Raw genomic sequence first — 20,368 nt, 5'->3', positions numbered from 1 at the left:
AACAGAGCAGCACCCTGGAAATGTAATACAGACATTTGAAGGATGGACAACGTGGCGGCGGTCGGTCCGACCTCGGATTTGCACCTGACGTCAAGGAGATTCAATTACAATCAACCGGGAGAACACAATTCACTCTGGCATTTCCATTATCTCAACTCATGTAAACCAAAAGCATTGGGAGTTATGGTGGACCTGCATAAATTCTATCACACACACACACACACACACACACACACACACACACACACACACACACACACACACACACACACACCCTTATACTGCTCTCAGTGACATTCTCTAGCCCTTCACACTAACCTTAACCTAAATCCAAAGTTAACCTAAAGCATTTCTGGACTATAAACACACTTTTGAAGACATGAGAACCAGAAAAATGGTTTCACTTGATAAACATGTCCTCATTTTGACAGTAAAACGCGTACATAGCATGTACATGGACACACACCCGCATATACGTCGATCAGTCATGCACTGATGTCTCATTCACTTCCTAATGCGCCGCAGGAGATTTGCTGTCCAGTAGGATCAACTACAAATGGACATAAATCAGGACTTTGTGCCCCGTTGTAATGAACATCTTTAAATATTCATAAGAAAAGGTCACAGAAGTACTTAAGTAGTAAAGTGCCGGGTCTTTCTGTAAAATGTCTGTAGAGCAGCATCTGATAGTATATCAGACCTTAGAGCAGAGCACTCACTTAGTGCTCCGAAATTAATTCTGAACAGACCCCCGATGATTAACAATAATGGGGGTTTATTGCTATAAAGAGGCTTCGGCGCAGACACCAGGGCTGTTGTCCTCCTCCTGAGGCTTTGTGCGGGGGAATAATGTGGCAGTGCCCCTCTTCCCATTTTCTCCCCATTTTCATTGGGCTATTTTATGGCCGGCTGTAAAGATGAAATGTGGGGGCCAATTCTTCAGCAGCACTGCGGTGCCCTGCTGACTGCCCCGCCACCAGGGAACATGCCAGCGACGGGACAAGAAGCGACTGTGTTGGCCTTGACTTACATTCTGTTTGGACGTTGAGGCTGAGGCAAACGGAGATCTGCGTCTCTGCGCTATCCACCTGTGCTCTGACCTCAGCATGCCCCAGTTCTCCTTTTTTTTGTTGCCCCACCTTCTCAGTTCCACAGCACTACCTGCCCCTATAGAGCAAATCAAGCCAGCACCTAAAACTGCTCCAACTAACCAACAAACCTTCCACTTTTCCCCACAGAGAAACCCATTTGTCTATGAGCACGTACATGTTTATGAGCGCACATGCGTGTGGGTGGATGCGCACACAAGCACTTGACCCCCGGAAGACTTGACACCACCTCCAGCCCTCATCTTTTTCCAGTTTACAGCTCAAAGTGCTGCTGAGTGACTCTATAAATAAAGCTGTCTGTCTGGAGGAAACAGAGCCAGAGACTGGACCGGCGGCACACAAAAGAGCATTTAATTAATATGTATGTTGTAAACACTTGCTCTGCACCAACACGACGGGAAGCCTTTTTGAGTGGAGCTTGAACGAGGCGTGAGCGGTGTTTTCTACACGCAGTAATCCGCAGTGTCTCTCCACATTCCTCGGAAGAATGAAGGAGATTCGCTCACACAAACTCTCCGAGACTGTTCGCATCTCTGCGACGGCAGCGCGAGATGTTTGTCTGAGCGCCGTCAATAAAACATTTATAAGCGCAGCGTCTGAGCAGTTACAAATGCCGAGCGTACGGCTGAATGACCGAGGGGGGGTCGGGGCTCCACGGCAAAGCTCTGATTTATGATCGCGCTCACGCTCATCAGTTATGCTCATAACAAAGACGTGAACTTTATTGAAATAAATGCTGGTGAACCAAACGGCATTTTTGATGAGTTTACCTTTTGCATAACAAAGAGGCAGTAAATTTGTGCACTTTGCTTCAGCTTTTAGGTGCTTGCAAATGTTTTCTTATAGGAGCAGACACGACTGAAATCTTCTACTTGATGAGGTGGAGCTTTTTTTAAATTTATTTAAAGGCTTCAAAGTGACCATAAAAGTCCCTTGATGTAATCCACATCCCTGGTTACCAGTATGTTCTGGAATCCCATAACCTGCTGTAATAACCCTCCAGCTGCACACAGTGGATCATCTAAAATTAAAACTCATGAAAGACAGGGCTGGTTTCCCTTCCTGCGGGTAACACCGTGGACGGATCTGGAGGCCAAGAAACGGGACTCACCTGCAGTAGTTGTGACTTCCCAAACCACCCTCTCCATTGGGATATTTGAGGGTGTTGTAAGGGTGCTGGAAGGTCTCGTTCCAGAACAGGCAGGGTTTACCACCATGCAAGCTGGTCTGGTTCTGGAATCCCCGGTAGTCCTCCCCATTGGCGGTGTAGCACTCTGAAGAGACACAGGAGACAGAGGTCAGCTCATAGCCGTCCGCCATGTGGGTCCCTGCATCAATTATGATGAACATCAACGAGCACTTAAAGGACGCCACGTGTGTAACACTGCTTATCGACAGAACCACAAGGCTCGTGTGTTTCAAATATTCTGAAGTAGATTAATCAGCCGGTGACTTTGGAATGTACCCCGCCAGTGATGAATACGGCCAGACGAGTTAAATCCAGATCAGTCACCATGTTGTTCTGATTAACGGTCTGTATATATATATATATATATATATGTGGCAACCATATGGTAAACTGGTCGGGAGGTTTTTCTCCCCCTGGAAGACAGAATTCAGATGCATGATAAGCCATCAGTGCTCATTGCTCTTAGCCTCGGGGGCCGCAGTCAACAAAGCGCTGACGCCTTCAACAAACACAGCGGTTGAGAATAAACGATGGAAAACATCTTATAAGCGTTCTGCTTCAACACAGCGACCCCCCCCTCCCCCTGGTATCACCATTAAGGATTAAAAAAAATGGTTTTTTAGAAGACTAACGTGCAAAGAGTGCATGCAAACAATGCCACAAGGGCCACGATCTGACATTCTAATGTTTCTATGATCATTTGCTTCCTTTTAGAAAACCAAGTCCAAATAAGACCCATGTGTCAGCAGATTTCCGAGCAAGACCACGACAATCTCCAACGGTTCCAGCTCCCGCCTGCCAATCAAACAGTAATAAAAGAAAAATGTTATGAAGGTCTCGTTGCTATCTACGCAGTTACCAGCCATTTCATCAAGCCAGGTTGTACGGGTGAGTATGAGCTAATGCTCTGCAATATGACAGTCATTATACCCCTCAGACAGCCAGCTGGGCTCCAAAGCTCTTTCTTGTTCCCCTTCAAGTCCAGGGTTTTCCCACTCGCTCCGACTCGCCTTTGAGTGTCTGCGCCTCTCTCTCAAACTCTATTTTCTATCCTCCACTATTGATTTTGTCTTTTCTTTGGGGATGACTGAAACATTTGTAGATGAAGCTTTCAAAGTTCTAGAAGGTCCAGGAAGCATCACTGATGTTGGAAAGTCTCAAAGTTCAGGATGAATCCAAGTCAGAGACAGAACGATGCCTTCGGTGAAAACCCTCCGGCGCTTTCTCCCATCTTTTCATACAGCATCCAAACTGCATGCAAATATGAGCTCCATCCATTTGCATCTGAGGCCTTCTGCCAAATTAAAGTTGATTCAGCTGTGTTGTTCAGTCAAGCTTATCAGCCATCCATCGTCCGGATGACAGTTCAACAGGCGGCAAGAGGCTGCAAGGTGTCCAGTTTCTGCAATCACGATGCCACTCGCTTGTCTGTAAAAGGTCCCCCCCCCTCACTCAGCAAATTAATCCTGCCTTGGAATGCAAAGATATCAAACACCGGGCCGTAAATCTACTTTGACGGTGAGAGCATGACTCCATAAAACTGAAGAAAAGACCTGCCTGGGCTTATGTTACAGCATTAGTGATAGTTTAGCTCGCCTCACAAAGGATGCCAATGCGTTTAGCTTAAATCTGGACTGATAACAGCTACTCTGCCGTACTCGGGAATGACTGTGTTTGGGTATTCAGCAGCATGAGAGCGGGGAGAAAACGAAGGAAATGCTTCCACTGAGAGTTTGGCAGTGACACCAGGCCAATCAGAGCCGCTGCTCACCAAAAGCAATCACGTCTGCTGCAGCCTCAGTCCAAAAGGATAACATCAGGCGGCGACGGGGGAGCCGACTGCATCCCAAATGAGCTCACGTCCTTCAGATATCTCCTCTCCCTCACAAAAGCCAGTATTAAAAAAAAAAAAAAAAAAAAAGACTGAAAGCGCCCACGTGCAACACTGTACGAGAAACGGAGAGCCAAATGACTTTGTAAATGTCTCTACTCAGACTACAGGAAACTTTACTGGCAAGTTTAAGGACGGGGGAGCGCTTGTCTGCACAATACGTGGTCCTCTTGGAAGGAATCGCTGTTGGCAATCGTTCCACGCAGCTGCAGCCAAGTTAGCTTTCCAGGATGAAATGGTAAGTATGGCAGGGCTCTGCCGCGGGGAGGGAGATGCTGGGGGTTGGGGTTCCGCATGGTTTTGAGGCATCATTTGTTTGCGGCGAGGACGGGAGGATCTGCTGGGACTCAGAGATAAGTGAGGCCATCGTAAAGATGAATGGTCCATTGAGGAGCCTTGTGGACAGCCACACATCGAGCTGGAGAGAAAAGGCTAATTTAACATTGGGGAGTTTGTAATCTGATCATTTTATCCAAGTTGTTGAGGAAATACAGCTCTCCGCGCCGGCTGGTCCATCCCACCAGGGGCTGAGAACGCCCAGCTTTCGTCTCCGGGCCCTCGTCACCGAGCAACTGTTGCACTCTTGTCAGTCGGGCCGGGCCTTTCTTGTGGTTTCATCACAGGCCGTGATGGGAACCAGAACCACTACTGAATGAAAGATGGAGCAAAGGGTGAAAAAAAAACTCTATAAAATACATGCAGGTCTACAAATAGAAAAAATCCGGGAAAGGGAAAAGGAAGACTCGCCCTTGACCAAGAACCCTGCACCACCCTGGCAACTGAAAAAGAAAAAAAAAGCTACCCGACATCACCGAGGGAGAGAGCTAATCACCCTGTTATTATATTTGTTAGGGTTTGTGGCTAATGACTTCCACATTGCGACTTCAAATGCACTTGATGCTCTGAGAAAGGAGGGAGAGGAAAGCGAGACGGAACGAGCGAAGTCATGTGACCTCCAACACAAACAAACAAGCTCACCAATAATGGTTTCTCTGTAACGCCTCGCCAGGTCACACAAGAGCACTTATTCATTGTTTCTGCAACGAGGGATGAAAAGCGGCGATAATTACAGGCAACTGCTTCCTCAAAGAGGGCTGACATAAAGAGCTTCCTTCCATCTTTATTACACGTTTCAATCTCTGTGGACAGCCAAACAGCCACGCTGCACAATATTTCCTTTATCGGGAAATTACAGAGAATGACGGAGACTGAGACACCAAAGGCTACGTAACTCGAGGAGATAAGACCTTGGTGATCTTGACGTTCCGCCACGATACGTGAACTCCGACCTCGGAGCCACTCCTGGCGTGGGGCAGGGGCCTCATAACAGTTCACGGACGGGCTGCAGTCGTCCAGATGTGATGGGTCCCTGATTCCCTACGCTGAAGGGGAGGAAGAGGGGGCACAGCTGGAAGCGGGCCTGGTTCCCCTTTCCCACAACAGCATTTATTTCCACATCAAACCCACATCACATGTCAGGGGATGGCAGGAAGCCTGGTGTGTGTATAATATCCAGGCTTGGCAGATTACCACAGATTTGGTGAGGCTGTAATAATAAAGACATCGGGGACGGAGTGGACGTGGATGGTGGAAAGTCAACGCACCACGCCACACCTCTCTGCTACGCTTACGTCTGCAAAGCCCTCTGACGCCCCGACCTCATGATTAGCCGGCCAGCTGTGCTCGTCAGCCTGCCGCGTCTCGCACCGCTCAGACATTTATCTGTGTGATAATTCAACTGAACTGTGTCCGTGTTTGTTTAGACTCTGACTGGATGTTTAACTTGAACAAATTGCAACAGAGAAATCGAGAAAACTGCCCCCCCCCCCCCTTCCCCATCCCGTTTACTTATTACCGGGAAACTACATCAAATGTGTGCACAGTGATAACGATTCATTCCGAAGTTGCCAGCTCATTGATGAGACCGAATCCATTAGGAACGGCGAGCTTGTGTGGCTTTGATTAAAGTGGAACTGTGCAGCTTCTGGATTCTGCTCCCCACGATGGGCTCCGACATGTGGAGATCAAGCGGCGAAAGCCGAAGACAAACTCGCGGTTGGTCAGATTTTCTTTTTTGAGTGATGGGAACAGATGCCGCTGAGTTGTTAGATCCAGGGAGGATGAAGCCTCGGCGGCTCCTTACGATCGTCCTCAGGACTTCTTTTGTCAGATAACCAGGCCGTAAAGACCTCAGGACTTCATTCAGTCCTCCACCACCCCCCCATTCTTCCTGCAGAAACCCTCCACTGCGCTACCACAGTAGCCACAGACCCGCAAGAGTTCCTGCCAAAGTTGATGAGTAGCACCTATAAAGCACCCCCCCCCCCCCCAAATCTAGCACAGCCCCTGTGATTTATCTCTGTAATGGAAAGAGTCTAATCTGCTGCAGCCAGCGGTGGGCTACACATGCCAAAAAGGCCTCTGGTTGATGCTGCCTGTCACAAAAATGGAAAGCATTATTTATTTATTTATTTATTTTGCCACAACCCCTTTCTCCATTCCTTAATTTAAGTATTATGGCTCCCGAGCTGAGTGACCTGGAAAGATCAATCAATGAACATATTGAAGCGTATCAAAGTTTCAGGTTTGCATAATTTATGGCGAAGGCAGGGATGTTATCTGACAAAATGCAGCACAGGGAGAACAAAGGTAGTTCTGGTTCTGTGAGCACACAAGGATGAAATAAGCCGGAGTGATTTCAAGTTTTGCTTGGCAGAGATGGAGGCAGTGATTGATGGGAGGCAAAACTATGACGCAAAGGACATTTGAGGACATATCTTCAAAAACAAAACACAAAACATCATTGAAAAATGTCCCCATCTGAGGGCTGACAGATAAGGCGTTATGTTCAGTTACCTTCCCTCGTTACCCAAACTCTGTTGATTCAAGTCCGAATGCTCATCTGCTGAAAAGAAGTCAGATTTATAACACTGCCTAACTCACACACTCACACACACACACTCTCCTGCACAGAATTTAAAGCAGGGGTTTGGTAAATATACTCCACACACAGCCCGAGGTAGACAGACAGGTGGCAAGAGGCAGAGGGACGGGGTGAAGGTGGATTGAGGGCTTTTGAACCTCTGGGTTCCATCAATTCTACATTTAATTAAATTCCAAATCAGGCTGCAGGACCGAGCTGATGGGAGGGTTGTCAACTGGCACAGCTGTGGCAGGGGGGACGAAATTGAGCTGAAATGAAAGAAAGCGCAGAGGCGAAGGCAGCGAGTCAGGGTGGGACGCAGCCACTTTTTATGATCCCACAGATTGTTAACCCGGGCTCTAATTTTCTGCCGCTGGTGCACAACGCCGCCGAAGCGAGCGCCGGATTTATTTCACATTTGCCCCTGTTATAGGCCAGGCCGACAAAGCTCCGGCTCGTAAAATTAACAGCAAAAACAAAGTTAGCATCTCAGTGTTTGAAGGTACAAATCTCATAGCGGAGAGGCCCTGTGGCCCATCTGCATGCCAGGGCATTTAACTAGCAAACAGCCAAGCCGAGGGAAATATGTCCTGCAAATGTGCGTCTTGTGTATCCAGAATAACACACAACTGTAGCGTGCAATGACTAACTGTTGCTGATGGCCGCACACGGGGGCTGCTCTTCTCTTGTGTGTTTTGCCAGCATAAAGAGAGAAAATGATCTCCCAGGCAACGTTGCATCGCCTGACAAACACATGCAACAGCAAGACACTTCTGCTCATTCCAGCCGTGTTGTCTCCCTATAATTCATACACCCCCCCAGGGGTCATTTTCATCAAAACAACAGGATTTCATATAAACCGTCTGTGGAAGGGATAGAGAACACACACTCCCACATGGGCCTGCCCACAAAAATGGCTGCGCCCCAGAAAAACAGAAAAAAAGAGCCCCCTCCCCCCCCGACATCCTACTATACCAGGAAGGGACACATGCTCAGCAGCATAAACCCAGGCAGGTTGCCGGTGCAACTCTTCTGCATTAAGACATAAAAGTGACAATATTGGGGTGTGTGGTGACACCCCTGGTTTCATTAACTAGGACACAGTCTCCCTTTGTTCCCAGTTCAACCAGTGTCACTACAGTGACACCACTTTCACCCAGCCGTCGCTCCATTGCAACAAACACGTGTGCGGGTGCACATTTTGGTCGGGATGGGGGGGGGGCTCCTGCCAACAATCAATCTGTGGTAAGATTATGTAAGCAGTGTCGGCGTGGCTGCATCTTCACCCCGTTCGCTCTCTCGGAAGTTGGTTTCCATTTTGAGTCCCACGTTTGAGTTTGGGAGTTTTGGGATTTGTGCACGGACAGACTTCGGACCTACATGCCCCCCCCCCGGTCGGATTGCGCAGTCAAAGAAAGGTGAAGCACAAGAGAGGAGGGGCTGTCGCTGCACACACCTGTTTTCCATCGCGCTGTTTGTGCTCAGGTTAGGTGGAATCCGAGGAATGTAAATTACATGTGGTTTGGTTTGAGCTGAACGTTGGACAGCGCTTTTCTGCAGGAGGTTCTGTGCAGCCATTACAAGCCCCCCCCCCCCACCCCAATTCATGATTATAGGGTCCAGAAGAGATGAGGTCTGACTTGGATAAATAAAGGTCTGATGTGACCTGCTCTGCACATGTAGGGAAAAACACACAGATGGAGCACATGAAAGCTTGTTATCATGATTAACGCGGCCTCATTCTTATCTGAAAGGGAGAAGAGCTTCCAGATAATATTCCAGATAAAGTTCTCATGCATGAGGGTTTTCATTCTTAAATAAAGTCAGATCCCCTGCAGGTTTAGTACATTATGGTGACACGATGACTAATCTTGTCTTTCACTATTTTGATTCTGTTTGCAAAGTGTAATAATGGATTTCTGCGTTTGTTGTTTAATGATCAATTTGGAATTTTTGGATGAAAATCAGTGCTTGTATTTGTGCAACTGTTTTGTCATGTTGTGCAACTGTTTTGTCATGTTGTGCAACTGTTTTGTCATGTTGTGCAACTGACAGTGAGGATATATATTAAACACACTCAGTTAAATAGGACAATGTTGTGTTATGACAGGGGGGAAAAAAGTGAGAATTAAATTCCATATGGGGCAAAAGGAAGAATGTCACTTGAGCTTTACGGCTCTGGCCCCAGTTAAACTTTACACCAGTTACAAACATTGTTGTTTGTTTTTCTTGACCGCTTTATCTGTTTTTGGGGTCATGGGGAGGCAGGGTCGACCTTTACGGCCTATGTGAGCATTTGTGGGTTTGGTACCTTGCTCAAGGGTACCTTGGCAGTACTCTGGCACCTCCCACTACTACCAGAACACCTTCCATGTTCCATCCGCACTGGGTCTTGAACCAAGAACCCTCTGCTGTTCGGCCCAGTCCTCAACAGACCCCGGTCATGAAGGTATTTGGCCAAAAAAGGATGAATATTTTTAGGTCGTTTGACGGCAGCTGTGGCGCCTTCAGTCGCCGAAAGAGCGGCTATAAAGAGCGTCAGACGCCGTCACCGGCCTCTCGGTGGCTGTGCTGGGTGATCTCACTCCTCTACGCTCTCCCATCTGTTTCTACTGACATTTCAGAGAATGTCAAACACTTCAGACTAATTTGTTTTCTGTTCATCTCTGTAAACTGCAGATGCAGACACTTCTGGGTTCCTCCGACGTCTTCATCATTTAATCGGCCGAATTTTGACGCGACGGCTCGTCGCGCAGGACGGCTTCGGCACGCTCAGTCCCTGCCTCGGCTCGCACAGTTGATGATGGCAAACATTGTTCTGAATTTATCATCCTTACGTAAGATCATCGGTGGGAGCATGAGCGCAGCAGATATTTTTGCTGAATCGAAACCTCTCATAAAAGTCACAAATTCACCGCAACAGAGCACATTTACGAGAACACAATGACAGAAACACAATAGGCAGCTGCACGTATTTACATTCAGACCCTGTAGATCCCAATCTCCACTGTGAAAGTGATCCTTTCTCACTGTGGTCCATCCGCCTGTGGGAACAGCAGCGTTACTGGGAACCAGATGGCTCCAGGGAAAGACAGGGGGGATCCCACCAGCCTCCCTGGGAAGGAGACTCATTACACGGGATCCATTGAAGGCTGGGGGATTCAATTTCATGGCATCGGCCGTGTGTGACCACCCTTTGCTTGGCGGCGGTGCCAGGTAGGCTGCGGCGGACCCGACCCCCTTTTGTGCTCACCTCGAGCGGCTGTATGCACCTTCAGAGCGAGACGGGTAAATCGGAGCCCCTGGGGGACTTGGGTTTCACTCTTTTTTGGTAGGAGCCTTTCTCAGCAATGGGATATCACAGACTCCGCAGCTCAAGCAACAATGGATGTTTGTGAACAACACAGAATCAGATGTACGGATGACCTCCGAAGGCAACCGGGCTTCTCATCACAACCTCTGAAGCACCACACGCTTCCCCGTCACAGCTTCTTAGCCCTGCCCGCCACCGGCATTGTTGCTCTGTTTGCTGTCCACTTAGCCGCGTCTGCTCCCTCCGCTCGTCCAAATGTTTGCTTTGTCCACTTACCCATGTCCACTGAAATCAGTGCTGTGGGTGGGCGTTTCCTGCGAGGAGCAAAGGCGACAATTTGCCTCTTGTGGGACAAACATCTGCAGACGGACACTAAACAGGGGCCCGAGGCTCAGCAGCTAAATTACTCTGCATTTATTTAAAGTGGTTGGCTTTGCTCTGCCGCAGGAGAGCACAGACCGAAGTGGCTCGGGCCCAAGCACAACAGTATAAAAAGAGCTCGGTTCACCGGACAGGTCAGGTCTCACACAGTAGCAATTCAATATCCTCCTGTTATGATCTCAGTTGTGCTTCTCAAAACACAAAATCACATGCGACACCGCAGAGCTGTGACGGTTTGAAAATTTGGACATTTCTGCCAAAACTAGAAGCTAATCACTGCAGAGATTTTGGAACATAAACAACGGCTAATTGACCTTGACCGCGCTGAGTCAGCAGCGGCATTAGGAGTATGTTTATACACAGAACTGTGGAAACAAGAGGGAGGAACAGCCCACCAAAAACATCAAAACACCAATATTATTTTCTTATATACTGTAATGTTTTCATGCACCAGCTACTTCCTCCCTGGGGCCTTAAAACTCTATTCCCAGAGAATTAAATTGAGTTCTGGTTATAAAAACAATTGTTTTTTTGAAAGTTAATAGAATTCATAGAGGAACATAAGTCAGGACAGTATTTCATTATGGTTCTGATTTGTGCACTCACCCTGGAGTGTGTTCTAGCTGATGGGTTCTGACTGATGCGGAAAACACCGGCAAATCTCAGCGAGAATGTCACTCAGCATTGACTGGAGAGCGTCTCGCCGTGCATACGCAAATGCCAAAGCTCCTGCAGGATTGTCTGAGGTAAATGCACGGAGGGCAAATGACTTCCGAGGGAGGGAGAGAAGTTAGAAAACAATGGTCTGAAATGAAAAAACAGCGTCGGTTTCAGTCACGAAAAGCAAAAATGCAACTTAACGACCAAACTGGGACAAAAAGGTCCAGGTCTTGAGTGACGTTTGGGCCAATGAAAACCTCCACAACCGCCTAAACATTTATGTCTTTAAAACCTGCTTGTGCACATCCAGCAGGGACCTGGTGCTCTAATTCCAGGTGTTCTCCAGGTAGGATCAAGTACCAGGGTGGCGCCTTACAACCTTGTCCAGGACGCTGCCGCGCTTTGACTCTGCACCTCTGATACCAGCAGCTCCTTGACGTGGCCCCCGGCCCGGCTGGGTGGCCCGAGCAGATGGTGACACGCACGAGGTGAAAACATTCACCTTGCAAGAGTTGAAGGGGAGAAATGGAGCGTTGGAAAGGGAGAGCCCAACTCTGATCAAACAAATGTAAGTCTTTGAAGGCAACGGCACGAGAATCACGCCGGCACGATAATAAGCACGATTGTGTTTATAATAACTAGGTTTGTTTCACTGTGTTAGTGGTTGGTGGTTTTATGGGCAGTCCAACCCCCTGGCATGAAAGGACAAGGGCGTCGCCCACATCGTGACCTTCGGAGGGCACCACCCTGAGGTCAACAGGATGTAAATGGGCAACGGCCTGAACGAGAATGCCACTTTTTAGAACACGAGGGATTTTCCCCCTCGTCCTGAGCCAGATTCATCCCACTTTTGCCGCTTAAATAAAAGAATTCTGGACCGTCTTAACAATTCGAGACATGCCGGGAATCAGACCAGACTTGGGATGCATGAAAGGAAAATAACCTGCTCCTTGTAGCATGTCACGGCTGATTTAGCTTTCACAACATACACAATAACTGCAGTTACTCTCAGTGATTAATCAGATATCAGATCCAAATTCCTGAGGATTCTTTTCTTGTGATAATAAATGTAATGTCTTGTTTATTGTCAATGAATGTTCCCGAGGGTTCCGTGTGGGCCGGAGGGGATCATGCATGGACACAACAGACAGACACGACGCTCAAACTAAAGGACATTTACGGAATGATAAAGTTATACAGTCTACTAAAGTTTTAGGAAGATTAGCCCATTTTTCAACTGACTCGTGATTCCATTGAGTGATGAGAATTTTGGCTGTAAAGGCAGCCATGTGGTCCCGGGAGGCTGTGCTTTACCGTGATTGATGCTGACACTTTGCATGCCCTTGAGTGAAAACAGAGGGATTTACAATATCTTTAAAGACCAGGGGGGAAGGAGGACAGCTGCCAAACCGGTGTCTCCTCTTAACAAGAGTGAATGAGAACAGAGATCTATTCATCTGTCGATCTGTCTGTCGATCTGTCTGTCGATCTGTCTGTCTATCTGTCTGTCATTAACTCAGAGGAGGTATTCGGGACAAAATCTGGAAAACGTGAAATGTCTTTTCCTACGATTGCCTGAAATTCCCACTGCTTCTTACACACAGGCACATCTTTAATCATAGACTGAGATGCTTAAGTGTGTGTCTCAGTGCACGTGCACGTGCACACAGAATACACCAGCGGTTTGTCTGAACTTGCGTCTGCAGCACAGAAGCTTAATCTCTGAAACGGAAAAGCAGGGGGGAACCGCTCTCCCACATCTGAGACCCAGACCCATGCATGCCGCTCTCTACCCACAATGCCCTCTGATGCTCCCCACACTGGGGCAAGCCGTGCACCAAGCTCTGCGAGAACCCACTATCTGTCCTCCGACCAGCCCTCAGGCAGGATCACCTCTGCCAACATAAGCTCCTGTTCCCTCAGATGTTGGCTGATGACGGTCTGTTATTAACTTTCCTGACAGCCGATCCGGACTATATATCTCTCCCTGTCTCTCTCTCACACACACACACACACATTCACACACACACACACACACATTCACACACACACAAACAGTCAGTCCACATAATGCAGTTTATGACTGGTCTCAACCTTTTTAACCCCAATAACACCAGGATCTGTATGTGTGTGTGCGTGCGTGTGTGTGTGTGCACACAGATGGTTCTGATCAAATGTCCACATGTAGCGATGAAATTATTAGCTGAATAATTGATTAGCTGGGTGACAGAAAAGGCCCGAGCGGTTATAGAAGGAGAGATCTCCAACAGTTGTTTGCCTCCAGCCTCAGAAACCCAAAAACATCATCTGCTCATAAATCTAATCGTGTTATATGACCCCAGCGACCGGGCGCGGAACCGGAACCTTCAGCAGCTACAGTCGTACTAATAATAAGAAAGAAATAACCGCAAGACACAAACAGCTGGAAGAACCACGCAGCCTTACACAATAATGCAGGACTGGCAGATGGGAGCTTCTGTCATCCTTTCACTTGTTTTTCTGCTCACAGGTGAGGACGTGCATGCACAAACGTGCACCGTCAGTCTTTGATGTTCAGTCAAACATGTGTAAGAATGGAACACCGACTACTATCAATCCCATAGCAAACTGGTGAATAGTGCATTTCCTACTGGTGACTAATGCGGGGTGCAGCTCCCCCCCCCCCTCCCCCCCGCAGCACGAGGCCCACCCACATCAGCTCACCACCATCCCGTCCTGGACACTGTTAAATATTTGCACTTGTGACATCGAGCTCTCCTGGAGGAAGTGGTTTGTGCGGCAGAGTGCACAGATGACGATGATGAATCATAATCCATGTTAGCGATCTTTCATCCGCTACAAAGTAGGACGAAACATCACAGCGGGCAGAAGAAATCGCTCTTTTCAACTCACTCCAGCGTCCCTCGACAAGTCACTTCATGCATGTGGAGTTAAGCTGCAGAAGGCCGCAGATGAAACACCTCTGGTTTCCTCTGATCAGAATTCAGCTGGAGGAGCTCAGCATGGCGATTAACCTTTTGTTACCTTCAGCAGCTCTTGTTTTTGACAGCTCCGTCTTCCTCAGATCATCACGAGAGTACACTCCAATTTGCTTAAGTGTCACAGCTTGCTCCTTCTTCAAGACTCGGCTTGTCAGCTCTCTCAAGGTTAGCCCGAATAAAGTCCAAAAACAAAACAAAACGGCGCTCACTATTAACGTGTGAAAAACAGGACAAGATCAACTGGTGCTGAATCATTTTCCTGCCTTTTGAAACTCAAATCAAAGCAATCCCTCCTTATTACCCGTGGCCACATGACTTGTAATGACTTTGTGCTGTGAGCGGTTCAACAAAAGGGTGATTTTTGGATTCTTTCTTTTGAATAACCACACCAGAACCCAAGAGGGAAATATTCATCTGTGCAATAACATCTCTGAGATGTAGACCAGAGGCAGGAAAACAAAACTCCATTACATATGAAATCAGAGCTAGCTTAGCTTAGCATAGAGGATGGAAACAGTCCTGGACTCGCATTACTAAAGTCAGAATATAGGATACAAATAGCTGACTAGGTATCGTAACAGGTCATTTTCTTAACCTCACAAGTATTTATTTCCCAGATTGGTGTTTGAATAGTCCTAATGTAAATTCAGAATGGCACAGTTCAGTGATTCAGAGGTGTTGCTGCAGACAAACCTCATCATTTTCAATAAGCTGCTTAGGCCGGCCTCGTATTCATTACACACGCGTTAAAGTGATACGGGTTTTCATTTAATTCTACAACAGAACATAAAAATGTCGCCTAATATGTCAAACCTCTTTCTTTAATCACCCCCTATCCAGTAACAGAGCCTGAGCCAATGCGACAGATTACAGGTTATCCCGACATGCGCCGACAGGAAGAGACGCTTTAAAGACGAGCCGCTTCTCTGCAGCGGCAGCGCTGATGACGAGCGCTCGGTGAACTGTAACGTGACTCTCGCCACCACTTTCACCGCCCGCTTCCCAGTCACGGATACTGGGATCGCGGCAACCAAAAGAATTCCCCGCTGATGAAACTGCTAAAGCGTGCTCACGACTCCGCCAACGACCTGGCGCCTCATTAACAGCTTATGTGGCGAGGTCAACTAGGCCTCATCCCGACAGCTCTGATGGGGTTAGGCCTCGGCGTGCGGGTGTGCGGGGGCGGCGAGGAGGGGCAGGAATCCTCAGAGTTCAGGTGGAGGCAACCCTCCTCCCTGATGGAAGCCTGGGCGAACAGCCGCTCCACGCAGGGAGGGTCACCTGTCACCCACGCTCCATCTCCCCATCTCCCGCCTGTCAGGTATCGTCTCATTCTTGTCCGTGTGCGGGCGCATCTGAGCGCATCGGAATCGGAAACATTTTGGATGAGCTTCAGCGTGACGCCTGCAGGACAGGAGAAGCTCTGCCGGAACACTTCCCGAGACTCCCACACCTGCCGTTCTGCGGGACATCGATACGCTGCAACCTGGTTCTGGCAGTTCAGGGATAAATCTGATTATTTCTTCTTCTCCAGGATACATTTCTTCCCAGACGACGTATCTACTATGTCAGCCGCTCACAGGCTCCCCCACAGTTTGGATCACCTCTCCAGCTAATCCCCTGGGATTGAATTTCTCTGGAAAGAAGGCCTTGTGCTTTGATTTTATTAAAGCAGCTGTTATTAGCATGCTGTTCTGGGTATTTTACATCAAATAAAAGATTTTTAAGGTACTACAATGCAGCCTAACCTGCAGGAAACATTCAGCTTTTGCACATGCATGAAATTATAGTTTCTAATGTATGCTAAACGTGACACTTAACTTAAACTGAGCATACGTTTTGCCTTTCTTCTCCCCATGTGTTATGAGGGGAATACCGTGGCTTTAAATACTTTGTTAATACATAGGTACACATGGGAGCAGTTACGCACTGGTCCAGATGGCGGACCCTCTAATTTGAAATACAAGGGTATAATTAAGAGGCAAAAAAAATTAAAAAGGAAAGCACAAGGATTTGCCGTTGCGACATGAAAGGCGGCACAAACGCGGGTCTGTGTGGTCATTAATAAATATTCCCATTTCATCCCAATAATCCGGCGAAAAGGCGCGTTTGAATCGATACTTTGAAGTTCTGCAGATAAGCGCGCACGTATCAGCCCGAACTTTGAGGGCAAATGAAAGAGATGATATCAGATGGGTGAGGGTTTGGAGATCAGTTGGTCGGGAACCGATATGTGCACGGTTCAATTAGGAGCCACAGAGGCGAATTATGGAGCACGACCAACGGCGATTTTGTGGTGGAGATGAACATTTTTTGGGGGGGATGGGGGTTCCCGATTGTGTGACCCATCAGTCAAGAGCAGCTGATGTGACATGTAAACACACTGACGGGGCCAGGGTGTGCGTAAAAACTACCGCTTCGCGTCATAGGGTCATTGCTTAGATGTTCGCGAGGAGGGTTTATTTTTGAACACACAACACATTTGTCAGGAGTTTTCCGAGGGAACAGTTTGGATTACTTCAGTAACCGAGGGGGCGACATTAGGAACAGTGAGGAAGATTCCTTCCACGACAGAAAAGACCAAAACACTCCGCGTCACGGCGTAAAGACACCGAGCGAGACGACCAGGTCTGAATGAAGTTCTGCCCCAGCAGCCCGTGACGCGTTCTGGAACAGCGCAGGAAAACAACGATGTGTCTTTAAAATCAACTTAGTTTGCGTTCTGCGGCATCTCCTCCAACACTGCCCCGCGCGCAAAACTTTGGAGACGCTTCCCGACGGATGAATAAACGCAAAACGTCCCCAGCGAGGCAGGAGGAAGGAAAGTTTCGGACTTACCGGTGTCAAAAGCACTGAGAGCCGCGCAAGAAACAAGCCCTGTGAGGAGGAAGGCAGAGGCGACTGTCCAGGAATCCATCGTGTGATTAAAGGGCTCTCAGGTGAAGTGCACCCTGGCGGATACAGTAGATGCGCGGACTGGCGGGCAGCAGCGTCCGTCCGTCCGTCCGTCCGTCCGCAACAGCCGCCGTTAAAAGTCCCCCGAACTTCAAGGCAGCTCCGACAGCCACAACGACACTGACACCACAAAGACGGAGACAGATAGTAGAAAGCAGGGATCCTATTTCCAGGCACCATGTGACAGGAAACAGGGGCAATAGATTCAACCTGCAGCGGCAGACAGAGAGAGGAGGAGGAGGAGACAGTGGGTGGTGATGCATGGGGTTGGAGGGTGGCGCAACAGACAGGTTAGAGAGAGGCCAACGGAGTTAGCGCGTCCCCCTTCCAACTTATCTAAATCTACACGGGCATTAAACCAAGACATCTTTCCGAGGGCCTCGGTTTTATATGTTAAATATTAAAATCACGTGTTTTAGGCCTGGAATTAAGATCGGAAATGTAGGGTTTCAAAGTGGGTTGTAAACATTCTAACAGACGCGCAGTCTGTTCTGGAACATAATGACAGTATTGTCATGGTTTTTAAGTTCTTATTATGTTTGCACTCGAGTCAAAGGATCTCAGTATGACATTTTAATGGAAGGGCTTCAGAAATGGGGGGGTTGCACACGACCCTTGAAGGAATACTGGATATTCTGTGTAGCTTTTATACTTTAACTGTTGCGTGTCTGCTGTAGGAAAACAATTACAGTCGCTCCTTACGCAATATGTCAGAGCAAATGTTTGCGCGTCTGCGCATTTTGCTGACATTGTCGTTTTCACTTTCAATTACTAAATCATGCGTGTATTTCTTAGTTTTATAAACGAGCGGATTGTCTGATACACATTCTATAAAGTGATAAGACTTTACTATGCATCCAAATAAACTTGCTTAAATAGGTAAATATATGTGAAGCGTAGCTTGTCTCATCATGCCCGCGTGGACAGGAACAGGTGCCCTCGGTGGTCATTTTAACACCTGTCTCGCCAGTAGTGTGAAAGAGCACCCCCTTGTGTTCACTTTAGCTACAGCAGTCGTGCAATGTCAGGAAGTGTCCAAACCAGCAGCCAGCCAACCCCAAAATAGAAAATCCCGTATGAGCTCATTACTCTTGCAGGAGGGGGGAAAAAAGAGGAAAGTTTCAATATTTATTTTGCCAAAACCTAAGAGGTCGAGATCCGGTGCAGAGGGAAAATAATCTAGTATGACATGTGCCCTTTGGAGATGTAACTATACAGCCTGCAGACGTCGGCTGGTGGAGCTGCACTTGTGCTGTAGTGAAAAAGCAAGAGCTTTATTTAGGCATACAAACATCTTTAGCAGCACCAAAACAGCGGCTTTTCATTAGTTAACTATTCCGTGAATGCTGCGGTACATGTGGTTGTAGTGTACATTTGTTACCACAATAACAAACTGTTTTTATGGTTATAGAATCAATGTAAATTTCAAATGTGGGGCTTTGCTGCAAAGACGTGTCTGCCGTTCCTGCCACCAGATTTATAACAGACCAGTTTATATGAAAATGGACTTGGGTTCTATCAGACGGGCTCATGGTAGCTTCCTTTGTCCTCTGTGTGCGTGTATGCGTGCATGCAAGAGAGGCAGTGGGAGCGGGATCACATGTTGGGCTTGTCTGTACAGGCTGCCTGGTCGCATTCCTTGTGGTCTGCTGGAGTTACTGTAATTGTGTTGTGGTTGTTTGCCTCTTTGCGGATAAATTGGGGCCCCTTTTATACAACACAGTCAGACTTTATTCATTGTTTAACTATGAATTAATAAATAAAGTTGATCAAATTGCTGGAATGAACTTTTGCATGCATTCTGAGTATACGTGCGTAGAATAAGTGCGCTAACCAGACAGAGCCCGAGGTTCTGTTTTGCCAAAATGCTACAAGCTAAAAATGGGATTTGTACGTTTGGCACATCGCTGATGAACCCCCCCGGGAGGTGTGTGAGCCCTTTTCTAAATTGAAAAGACTAAATTGAATTGAGCATTTTGAAGTGGCACCCACTGATAATTTAACCAGTAGATGGTCCAGCATGGCAGCAGAACGGGCTCCCGTCTCCTAGAATAGAGCTCCAGAGACTCGCAGCTGTAGACAGAGTTTTAGATGAGCCTTAAATCACCTCTACAGCAACAATGTTTACTCGTGTCTCACAGTACGCACGTCTTGGCTGCACTCTGACCGTGGGTGGTTGCTGGGAGATCTGAACACTTCACCTTTCGCTAACGTCTCCTCCCTGCTCAGTTATGCAAGCCAGGGCCGGAGGGTCGAGGAGGGAATAATCTCCTCGGATGTATTCGACAGGACTCTGGCATCGCCGTCTTCCCTGCGAACGGGGAGGTATGCAGAGCCGAATTAGAAGTTGGCCGAGATGCGATGAATTCTCAAATTCAAAAGCCAAGAATCCATCATGTCCTCGTTTCCTCTTGGGTAAACATGAGCGCCGGGCCCTGAATCCTAATGCCACATTTCTCTCCTGTGTGGTCACATCCATTTCCCATGCTATGCTTTTGTTCTTGGCATCTGGATAAATATTCCAGCCACGTTAAGGATCCCTGAAATCATATTTTTCAGGGCAAGATCAACACTTTTTTAATGTCTCCCTCCTTGTCGCTTTTAGACAATTTTCACACATATTTCCAGTAGATTTATGGGAATTCGTATTAAAACATTCAGAGATCATCTTTGGAATCACATCTTTGGCCTTTCTTCAAGAGAAAAACCAGAGCTGGTGAGCATGAAAACCCCTCTGAAGGTCTCTGCGACCAAGGACACAGGAACAATCCCAGTTTGGACTTCATTTTCCCAGAAACAGACGCAACTTTTAAAGGCACGTCTGCTTGATCAAAACAAACAGGAAAAAGGAATATTTCAATGTGAACAAAATGACCTATTTGACAAAGAGTTTTGGGCGATTTTCAAAGTCACAGAATTTAGATCTGAAGCTAAAATCAAACCTACTAAAATATTCATGAGAAAAT

At 47.6% G+C, this 20,368-nt stretch overlaps 1 protein-coding gene and 1 long non-coding RNA gene across 3 annotated transcripts in view; one reads left to right on the top strand and one right to left on the bottom strand.

Moving 5' to 3' along the window:
- The window catches only part of kremen1 (kringle containing transmembrane protein 1), a 37,067-nt gene extending 19,446 nt beyond the window's left edge, over positions 1-17,621 (bottom strand). The window contains exons 1-2 of one of the 2 annotated variants that reach the window (XM_057033410.1): positions 17,286-17,621; positions 2,221-2,383 (exon numbers count right to left, since the gene is read on the bottom strand). In XM_057033410.1, the coding sequence (XP_056889390.1) occupies positions 2,221-2,383; positions 17,286-17,364 (242 nt within the window). In that variant the 5' untranslated portion in view covers positions 17,365-17,621. The remainder of the gene's footprint in view (positions 1-2,220; positions 2,384-17,285) is intronic. The other variant, XM_057033411.1, reaches the window with a different exon arrangement.
- LOC130526056 (uncharacterized) lies at positions 15,458-16,178 on the top strand. The gene is made up of 2 exons (XR_008950651.1): positions 15,458-15,768; positions 15,982-16,178. It is a non-coding gene; the product is annotated as an uncharacterized LOC130526056 (long non-coding RNA).
- Positions 17,622-20,368: the final 2,747 nt, after the last annotated feature.

The sequence above is a fragment of the Takifugu flavidus genome, chromosome 5 (genome assembly GCF_003711565.1).
Source record: "Takifugu flavidus isolate HTHZ2018 chromosome 5, ASM371156v2, whole genome shotgun sequence".
Lineage (NCBI taxonomy): Eukaryota > Metazoa > Chordata > Actinopteri > Tetraodontiformes > Tetraodontidae > Takifugu > Takifugu flavidus.
The sequence above is the reverse complement of the archived record's forward strand: the minus strand, read 5'-3'. Positions and strand labels throughout refer to the sequence as shown.